Source organism: Lipotes vexillifer, unplaced genomic scaffold, assembly GCF_000442215.2.
Source record: "Lipotes vexillifer unplaced genomic scaffold, Lipotes_vexillifer_v1.1 scaffold641, whole genome shotgun sequence".
NCBI lineage: Eukaryota > Metazoa > Chordata > Mammalia > Artiodactyla > Lipotidae > Lipotes > Lipotes vexillifer.
The window spans coordinates 2,712,844-2,723,828 of record NW_006780658.1 but is presented as its reverse complement, the minus strand read 5'-3'; the positions used below and the strand labels follow the sequence as shown (position 1 = coordinate 2,723,828).

The window sequence follows — 10,985 nt, the reverse complement described above, 5'->3', positions numbered from 1 at the left end:
CAGCAGGAAACAAGAGCAGATTTTGAGATATACCATTCATGAAAAATACGTCTCAGTTATGTGGGTTGTTTTCTCTTACTCCCTCCAACCCTCCTTTCCTTCCTTAATAACTGGACTCCTCCTATGGTTTTAATCTTAACAAATCAGAAACTGGCTTGACTTAATTTGCATTTCTTGTTGTATGTTTTCATGATTAAAAACAAAACAACAAAAATTCCACTGCTGAACACAATGAGATATTCCCAATATCTTATTCACTTTCTGTTATTCTAATTCAATAGAATTCTAATATAATTTGGCCAAAGCTAATATTACTTGGATAAAGAAGCAATTGGCATAAACAGAAAGAGATGTCTAGGGAAGATGACCAGCCAAAGATTTTAGAAAGAAGTGATGGCTTCTGTGTTTAAAAATAAAAGTCTGGCATTTAGTTTTGCTTTGCTATGCAGAAAATAGATGTTGCTATTCTTGTTCAAAATATAAAGCTTAAATTCCATGCCTAGAACCTAGAAAGTCTAAAGTAACTATGGATGCCAAATTTATGCTTTTAAAAAAATCTGGCATTTAGTCTTCACAATTAAGATCAAGAAATAATTGTATTCCTGAAATATGTTAATTTTCTATATAATAAATTTGCTAATTTACATAATCAAGGAACACTGATGATAAAAACTCTCAGTTCTGGGTTCTCATTTGGGACATGAAGTTGGTACATAGCCTCTTGGGAACAAAAATAAAAACAAGCCATGGAGAGATGTTCTCAGTGTTCCCTGTTTGCCTTTGCTGTAATTCTCTCCTTCCTCCAGAGGACCTTGTAGAGAGAGATACCCTGGCTTGAATCATACCACTGCTGAGCCCTTGCATGGCTGTTGTTCCAGTGCTGGCTCCTCATTGGGACAGCCCTACCCCTGCCCTGGTACCCAGAGGCTCCCTGTCTCACCTCCCCACTCCATCCTTGGGAAACTAGACGACCTAACATGGAATAATTATCTGATGTAGTTTGCTTGGGTGTGGGCAAGATATTCCAAATCTGTTACCATTCACTGTCTTGTAAGTGTAGGAAACAATAATTCTGTCCTGTCTTTACACATCTAAACCCATTGGAGAAAATCATGAAAGATGCCCATTTTTATCACATTCAGCCAATACTGAGCATTACGATATCTGTGAAGCCTCCACTGGGCTGTAAGTGCCAAGGCAGGGATGGTGCCTGAGTGCTCACCTCTAGATACACTCCCTTAGGTGACCTGCACTTGGCATATGGTCGGTGCTCAAAAAAGTAATAATAACAATAATAATAATGGAAAGAGTATACAAGCAGATTTACTTGTAGCAAAAATAGTGGCTTTCTCAATTAAATCTGTTCATAACCTAGATCAATGTTTTATGAATCCAGTGATGCTTTTTTTTTTTAAACTTGTATATTTGGTATATAGGAATTATGTATGTGAACATAGTTCACACTGGGGTGTTTTGGAATGAAATATTTCATTACTGTTTTTCAGGCTTGTTAGAATCATCATTCTTCTGAACTCTAAAATGTCGTCGTATTTTGCTTTTGTTTTCTTCTTCCCGGCTGACCAAGGAGGCATTGCAAAATAGATTTCAACCCTTTATAATCTGAACTGAAATTATGTGAGTGCTATAAATCAAAACCACTGGCTTTAGTAACTGACAGAGTAAACCAAAAACAATGCTGTAGATAATGTTTCAGTGTGAACATGTATTTCTGACAAAATTTTAAAAAGGCAAACACTGCTTTCTAAAATAGGAGCAAAAATTATTGGATCTTCTCCAGTTCTGTATTTATTACTCCATTTTTCTGAATATATGCCTGAGATAAAGGGAAATCAAGATGAAAAATACATAGACTGGTTGTAGTCTTGGAGCCTAAATAGGGGGAGTATTCTTGCTTAATATCCCATGGTTATAGTTTTTTCCCATGTAGCAGGATTTGTATCTTTTCATTATTACACTAAACATCACTGTTTGTCTCTGCATATACTGAGACAGATAGGGACATAAAATGTGCACAAGAGACATCACGCTCTTCAGTTAGAGATGTCTAATACATCATTTCTACAGGATTAAAAAAAATTATATGAGCAAACATGATCCTTTTCATTATATGGAAAACTCTCTAGGAAGCAGGAACATTAAATAACCCTGTGCTTTGTCTTTGTGAAATCATGTTTTAAATTGAATACTCACTGGTATTCATGTTGGCATTTGGAAAATTACCAGTTTTAAAACTTGCCCCCAGATGTAGCTGCGATTGTGTTTACCTGACTTTAGTTTTATTGGAGCATTCTAAAATGGAAGGTCTATCATTTAGTCTCTCTTACTAAAATGGGGTATTCCCTCCTTGAAAATGCACAAATTCTAAGGATTCAGGGTAAAACGATGTCTAGCATTTGGAAAGTAAACAGTACCTAGGACAGTAAAAGTGGTTTAGGAGAACAGTAAATAAGACCACGTGTATCTATTTTCACTGGGAAAGAATGGAATAGGGACTGTAATTTTACTAACTTTACAAATAACTCAGAATTCATTCTTACTTCAGTGTTATCTCAACTTCAGAAAGAGCACAGATATCAGAAAGCATGATTCACGATGTAATGTCTTAATTTAAAATATTTTATATTATTCTCCTTTGATTTTTGTCTTGTATACTTTATTTTTAAAATTAATTTATTTTTATTTATTTGACTGCACTGGGTCTTGGTTGTGGCACATGGGATCTTCGTTGCCGTGTGCGGGATCTTTCGTTGCGGCATGCAAACTCTTAGTTGCGGCAAATGGGATCTAGTTCCCTGACCAGGGATCCAACCTGGGCCCCCTGCATTGGGAGCGTGGAGTCTTAGCCACTGGACCACAAGGGAAGTCCCTGTCTTGTATATTTTCTTGAGAATGCTTTTCTTTACATTCTGACTTTGATCTCACTGGAAATTAATTTTGCTTTTTTTTTTTTTTTTTGCGGTACGTGGGCCTCTCACTGCTGTGGCCTCTCCCGTTGCGGAGCACAGGCTCCGGACACGCAGGCTCAGCGGCCATGGCTCACGGGCCTAGCCGCTCGGTGGCATGCGGGATCTTCCCGGACCGGGGCACGAACCCGTGTCCCCTGCATCGGCAGGCGGACTCTCAACCAATGCGCCACCAAAATTAGGGAAAGCCCTAATTTTGCCTTTTTTAAAATTAAAAAATGTTCCAAATTATTTTGCTTAAATGTTATTCTGTGTCATCAGTCCTAAGAAAAGGAGCTTTAGAATTGTATTTGTTAACATGTAAGCAAAGCATTAGCCAATACTCTAAATGGGAAGGCTTGCATCTCAATAGGTGAAAAGTGGGGAAAACTGCCTTCTACAGATGTATGTGCAGGTGTCAGCAATTGCTATTAAATACAACCTATGCAGGTAAAAATCTAATAATCTAAATTTTTGATAACCTACTTTTAATGTTTTTAATGTCTGAGTATCCTAAAGGTTTTCTCCACCCCCCCGCCTCCCCCAATTCCTTGACTATTACTTCTACCTTTGTTTCTGCACACTTTAAATTATGCATTGTCTAATTAATACAGGAATATGTTGAGATACTGCATGACATCACACTTAACCTCTGAATTTCTATATGACAAAAGGTGATGGGAGAGGGGCTTCCCTGGTGGCGCGGTGGCTGAGAGTCCACCTGCCAATGCAGGGGACGCGGGTTCATGACCCGGTCTGGGAAGATCCCACATGCCGCGTAGCGGCTGGGCCCGTGAGCCATGGCTGCTGAGCCTGTGCGTCCAGAGCCTGTGCTCCGCAACAGGAGAGGCCACAACAGTGAGACGCCCGCATACCGCAAAAAAATAAAATTAAAATTAAAAAAAGGTGATGGGAGAGTATGGCTGAAACATGGGCCCTTTCCTATGGAGGCAGAGACCCAGGCAGACTGCCCTGGCCCCTAACCCTGCCCCCAACCACAATCTGCCATTGGAGGCCTCACAGTAATCTGCTTGTGCTGAAAGCTAGGGACTCTGGTCCTTGGAGGTTCTGAGATTAATTTGGATTTGGCAAATGTCAGAGGGGATTATAATGCCAGATTATAGGATTTCTAGAGTAAATGGAACCACATCTCTAAATGTAATCTACACTTTTGCTACTTGCTTGCTTTTTGGTGGAGTTTTGAATTGCGCAAATGCTTATAATGATCTGCTAAAATGAACAGTTGCTGCATGTTTTCTTCTAAGTCCTTAACTTGTACTTACTGAAATGATTGTACAAATGATGGTGTGGTTACTACTAAACACATAAACATGATCATAATCAACCCTTGGTTAAACAGTTTGCAGCTTAACAGTACTAAAAATAAAAAGTAATGGACAAAGCATCAACATTAGTTAGAATTAGCAAATAAATTTACATACTAGAAAACAAGTTTAGAATCACATATCTAACGGAAGCCTTATAGTGTCAACTATCACTTGCCCTTTGCAGTCTGCCACCTAGTCTAAGCGATTTTACTTTCTGTTTTATACTATTCTTGGAAACAACCAGAGGGAGGGTGTATTCCTAAATATTGGATATAATTGTAAGATAATGACTTTATCCTAAATTCACTTTGTACCATATTTTTGACTAGATTTGCTTCCTCTGTGATTTGGGGATTCTCTCTCCAAATAACTTGCCAAACTTAATTATATATGTATAAAATGTGAAAGGTGGGACAACATGGGACAGGGATTTCAGAATAAGAGAGTAAGTGTAAATAGTTTACATTTCCATTATTATACAATGGATACATAATTTAAAAAAATCTAGTTAGAATTTAAAAAATGAATTAATACCAAATATGCCATTCCCCCTTTTCTATTATTTTAAATATATATATTTTTTACTCTCACACAGTGAAAAAAAGTAAACATATTTATTTTGATTCCATCTGGAAAGCAAAGATAACTTCAAAAAAGCAACTGAAAGTCCTTGGAACAAATTTGAGAAATCCCTATGGTAAGGCTCTTGCTTATTGTTCACATAAAAAGAAGGGAGCCCATGTTTAGAGTTTCAAGCAGGATTGTTGGGCTTCTGCTATCGATAAAATTAGATTAAATCATACTATTAATACTGCTTTCACTAACAAATCAGTCTCTTCCGTGAAAGAATTAGTGCTGCTAAATTGCAAACTATACTGCAACTGCTAAGAGTCATAGCGAATGAGAAAACAGTAATATTTCCATATAGCAGAATTTCCCAAGGTGGGTGCTGTGGAACATGAGCTCCTTGGAGTGTTACTAGGTGTTACTCAAAAAAGTTTGCATGGTCAGATTAATCTGCAAAACACTGGAATTACATTTGTGGTGTTTATTTATTTCCCCTGGAGGATATTTAAATTAGAACCTTTGATGTGCTTATATGTGCTAACTTTTAGGATAGTATGTTTCCCAAACTCATTTGACCCTGGAGCCCCGTGTTTGGAACAGTATCTTTGGAACTTGTGTCCTGTGGAGCACACTTTGGGGAACACTGTATCTCATTACTCCTGCAGTGTTCAACTAATTAGCTTAGAAGTCTAGATGTGAAGGATTTAATCCAAAGTCAATTAAATAGGACCCAGCACAGTATCTAATGGACTTGTCATTTCTGCAGAGCTGGGTCAGGAATGCTGGTGTGATGAGCTAAGGCAATCTGGGGGGAAAATTAAGATCAGTCTAATAATGGGTCAAAAGGAGGAAACAATTTTCTGAGGTCACTGGAAAATAAAACCTTATCCAGAGTATAAATTCCTATACTTACAAGTGTACAATGAAATGTTGCCCTTTCTAAAGTTTTTGTGTTCCCAGTTGCAAGAGAGTTAGATCTGGCAACAAGTCGGGGGGGCGGGGGAAATGTCATGAAAATCAAATATACCTGGCAAAGGAAAAAGCGATCACTCCCTTTGTGAATCCCTCATGTATTGCCAGATATCCTAGTGATCCAATTCAATCGTGTAATCAACTTCCTAGGATCACCTCAAATAGTGTTGATGATGCCATCACTCATGTAATCCTGTTTGCACAAAATGTTCATGGACAGAAATCATCACAGCTGTATGAAATAAGACCTGTTTTTTTTTTTTTTTTTTTTTTTTTTTTTTTTTGCGGTACGCGGGCCTCTCACTGTTGTGGCCTCTCCCATTGCGGAGCACAGGCTCCGGACGCGCAGGCTTAGCAGCCATGGCTCACGGGCCCAGCCACTCTGTGGCATGTGGGATCTTCCCGGACCGGGGACACGAACCCGTGTCCCCTGCATCGGCAGGCGGACTCTCAACCACTGCGCCACCAGGGAAGCCCATAAGACCTGTTTTAAATTATCCTGATCACATATGCTCCATCACTCTATAAAACACTCTGTAATACTCTTACCACATAGACAAGATTCTAGAGCCCAATGCCTTCAGTCCAAGGCAAGGAATGGAATGTAGCCACTGGTTACCAGTAAGATGCACAGTCATGTTGCATTAGAACAGCGACCTCAGAGTTAAGTGCCTTGGACAAGTTGGTCATGTGAAATAAATGCCGATCTTGGGAACTAGCTTTGGAGTTTTCCATATAAGTATTATTTATTCCTTTTATTAGAGAATTGCAAATACAGTGAATTAAAAAAAAAGTTTCCCTGTCTCTTCCCCCACCCCCCCAATCCCAACCCATTTTAAGAGTACAAATTGCCAGTGGAGCAGCGGGAGAGCAGTGCATTAATGAAGACCTGGGCTTGGCATCTTGCTGGGGGCTCATAAGCACATGATCATTGGTTCCCAGCTTCATTTCTAAAAGACTATAAAACCATTCCAAAATTTGGCACCATGGGGGCTATTGGCAATGCGAACTCAGGCTAGGGGGTCTGGGTGACGATTCCAAAGCTTTGGCAGTGCTGTTTAAGGAAGCTTCACATGCAAACTTCTCAAATCAATTTCCCTAACTAGACTCAACCTTCCCTGTCCCTGGAAAATGGAAGTGGCTGGCCGGTGAGCCCACAGGGCATGCCGGGTGTTGTCTGCAGACCCCCGACAGCTAGAGGCGGCTCAGGGAGAGAGAGCTCCAGGAGGATGGGGAAGGGGACAAAGTAGCCTGATTTGAGACATAACTATTAATCAAACTGCTACTATTTTGCCTAGAAATTCTGTTTTTCAAAAATCTACAAGCCAAAGTGGGAGAAAAAGAGGCAGAAAGGGAGTAAAAAATACACGCACTACTTGATTATAAAGTCAGAAATGAATTAATTCTACAAAGCAAAGTTTAGAAGATGCCTTGTGAACTCAGAGGGAAAGCCATGCACTCCTGCACTCAGCACCATCTAGTAAGACATTTTGCAGGGCAAATAAACACTAATTTACTAACTAAGTCGCTTTTCTCCTTCATCTTCACCAAAACAGTACCGTTTTCATTTTAGACAATCACAGTGATCATAGCATTTAAAAATATCTTTCCATCGTTATTATGAATTTTGGGTTAAGTTAAAAATAAAAAAGGAAAATTAACTGCATACTGTAATACGCTGACACTGCTTATTCCTGGACTCCGGTTAGAGAGTGGGCTTTGGTAACTCTCCAGAATCAGAACGTCCTAAAATCACCAAGCAAACTCAGGCCACCTGGCCTGACTGTCCCATCACTGATCACAACCTGCATGTTTCCCACATTCCCTTCCCAACCCCCACCTCAAATACACACATCCAAATGTTCAGTGCCTCTCAATAGGCAGATACTCCAAACTAACATGGTGGCAGGTATTTTGTACTAGAACATTTTATGGCTTAAAAAAAAAGAAGGAAAAAAAAACGAGGTTCTGATTCTCATATCGTAAATTCTAATGTTATAGTTTACCAAAGTAAGCACGTCTCTTGGGAAACCACTATTAATTCTTTCAGTCAAAGAAAGGTTAAGTGCTCAGAGGAATCCAGACAGATTACAGTCCTTGGCAGCCACAAGGGAATCTTTTCATCCTCCTGAGTTCACTCCTAGAACCTGCTTCAGGAAAGCTCCACAGCTGAAGAAAGCAGGGAAGCGGCATCGTGGGCAGGAGGTGGCCAGTGAATGGGGCCTTTGAGAAGCTATAAAGGCAAATGCTCACTCTGGAAGGACAAAACCAGGTGGACGCCCTGGCATTTCAGACACAGAGGGGTGGGGATGCAATGAAAATCTTGTTTGGCTGTTTGAGCCCCTCAGCCAGGGAAACAGGATGACCCAGCATTTTCTGTAATTAACTTATAAAATACTGAGATGTGAAATGTGACTTTGGTGATAAGAAATGAAAAGCAGCAAGTCTGGCCGCAAAAATAACTCAGTGGTTTGCAACCAAATGTTAAAGACTGCTGCCTTTCCACTGTCTAGCAGAAGCACGTCCCAGTAGTTTACCACCAAATTCCAAAACTTGGCTGCGAACTCTGTACTTGGCTTCTGGGAGCACACACGCAGTTCTACACCGCTGCTTCTCAGAACATTGCTTCAGAGACACTTGAAAGCTACTAGAACAGGAGAGGAAACAATGCACAAAACCGGGCAGCTGGAGCTCAATTTGAGGCGGCAACCTCACCAGCGTTCTCTCTGAATGCAAATAGCAGACTTCCCAAGGGGCGCTGTGACTTATTCGGCCATCGTGTCCTCTATCTACCCTTAAAGGTGGAAGGGATTATGGTACTGTGATTTGCTTTTTTCACTTGGTAATGTAAAAAAATCGTGGTGTCTGGTGGTAAGGTTTAACAGCTGCCTATTACATTAGGTAAGGTGTAGGCCAAAGATTAAGGTCATGCATGATTAGGATAAACACACAAAGACTGGTCAGGTGGTACAGAAAGTCTATTTAACTAATAAAGAAAGTGAGGGAAGTTTACTTCTGCCGTGCAGGCAGCTCTCATCCACCCCGCCGCGTCCCTCAGCCTCCAAGAGCAGCCACGGAATAATAAACCATTTCCAAATCTGTTTCTGCAGGGCTGCTGCAGAGCAGAAAACCTGGGCTCAGGAGGAAAAAGCATTCTCAGGACAGCTCTGCCCCTCAGCACAGGGTGTGGCCACATCAGCCCTGACTCACTGTTCCAATGAGAGGACACAAAGTCTGATGCCTGGAGGGCCCTGTAAGGGATCTTGAAAACAATCGTAAAAGGAGAATATATGGCACATATGCCATTCACTTCATACATGTGACTCTACAGCTATATATTTATATATTTTGAACATTGGATGAAAGAGTTGGGAACACACGAAGAAGCCATTTCCCAGCCTCTCAACTACATTGGCCAAGAACACCCTCTGTTCATCACGGCACATAGACTTAAGACGGCCGGGGATGGGGAACCCCATGTCTGGGATGGATGATCCTAACTGTAACTCCCACACCTTTCACTACATTAAAAGAGACCAGTGTGTTGAAAGTCCTTTAGTCTAAGGCAGCTGAAACCCGAGAGGGTTCACTGCTCTTCTGTTTTGCTGCTATTCCTGAACTTCACCACCATGACTGTTATGTTGTCAGGGCAGCCTCTGTAAAATGACTGTAAAACTATGCTCTTGGCCCCAAAGTGAGGTTCATCCAAGCGGTCCTTGATGAACCGAACAGCTTCTTCGTTGCTGAAAGCATCCCAGAGGCCATCTGATGCCAAGATCATGAACTCGGGCTGGAGCTTGTCCAGGTCAAAGGTCAGGATATCTGGGTCTGGGATGACCACGTTGAGATTTTTCAGGGGATAATCCCCCAGGGATCGAGACATGGCCAGGATTCCCTGGACCCTCCAGGAGCCATTGAAACTGATGAAACCACCTGGAAAGATAGAATGAGCCCATTAGCTTGACCAGCTGCTCTCTCACACCCCGGGTGCGGTCCGCGTGCATCTGCAAAGGGCTGACCTACTGCATGTGACCTATGTGCTCCCCTCACCCCACCTTGGCACTACCAGGAGGGAACAGCGTTCCTCTGCATGGCTTGAGGTTTGACGCTCTACAGGTAGATCCTCAGGCCCTCATCCTTGGTATCTTAAAAGCCTTCAAGACCAAATTAATAAGAATATTGAGGGTAGGAGACATGGATGGGTGAGGGCATCAGTTTTAACTTAAGGACACCTTGGCAGCTCAGTGACTGACAGTAGGGAGCCCTAGGGTGGGATCCAGGGACAGCAGCAAAACCGCACTGAAAGGCAGGTGGAGAATACTACTGGGATCCATCATTAGCTTGAGGCTGCCCTTGAGTGTGCCTATATCTCAAAACACCTCCCCAGATAGGATCAGGATTAAAGAATGGTGTATTTTAGCACAGTTGTTAAAGGCTCAGGCTCTCGGGGCAGACTGCTTGGATTTGATTCCTGGCTCTGTTACTTTTAGCTTTGTGTGACTTTGGATGAGAAACTCTTTCTGATCCTTGGTTTCCTTGGTTCCAAAATTGGGACAGTAACAGTACCTATTTCACTGAGGAGTTGTGAGAAATAAAGGGGTTAGTTATTCCATATTAATCACCTGGCACAGTGCCTGCATATAACATGCATTCAGTATTATCTATTATTATTTTTTCTTTAAGGGAGCTAGAACTTTGTCTATTCGCATATTATTTGTCAGATATTTATTAAATATATATTCCATGCAGGGCAATTTGCAGGCTATAAAGTTAGACAAGATCCAGACCTTTCTATAAAGAAGTAGACAGCCTGGCAGGAGGGAAAAGCCACCTGTATCAACAGCTACAAGCACAAAGCAGTATTTCTTCAGGGAGAGACTAGTACCTGCTAAATGCTGTAAGCAGATGGGGAGGAGGGAGCGAAGATTTCTGGTTGTGATAATCAGGGAGGAGTGAGCGTTAAAGCTGGGCTTTGACCGATGGGTAGGACTTCCATGGGCAGGGATGTACGAGAACATTCCAGGAAGCGTGGTCTCCTGGGCAAGAGCGTGGGCTCTGGAGTCACTGTCCTGGGTCTCAATTCTGGTCTCACCATTCACTAGCTGTGTGTCCTTGGGCACACTAGCCTCTCTGAGGCTCCACTTCCTTGGTTGTA

The 10,985-nt window shown here is 41.6% G+C and overlaps 1 protein-coding gene across 1 annotated transcript in view; it reads right to left on the bottom strand.

Moving 5' to 3' along the window:
- Nucleotides 1–9,416: 9,416 nt before the first annotated feature.
- PPM1L (protein phosphatase, Mg2+/Mn2+ dependent 1L) overlaps nucleotides 9,417–10,985 on the bottom strand; it is a 344,173-nt gene continuing 342,604 nt past the window's right edge. Inside the window, exon 8 of the mRNA XM_007454143.1 lies at nucleotides 9,417–9,763. Within this exon, the coding sequence (XP_007454205.1) occupies nucleotides 9,417–9,763 (347 nt within the window). The remainder of the gene's footprint in view (nucleotides 9,764–10,985) is intronic.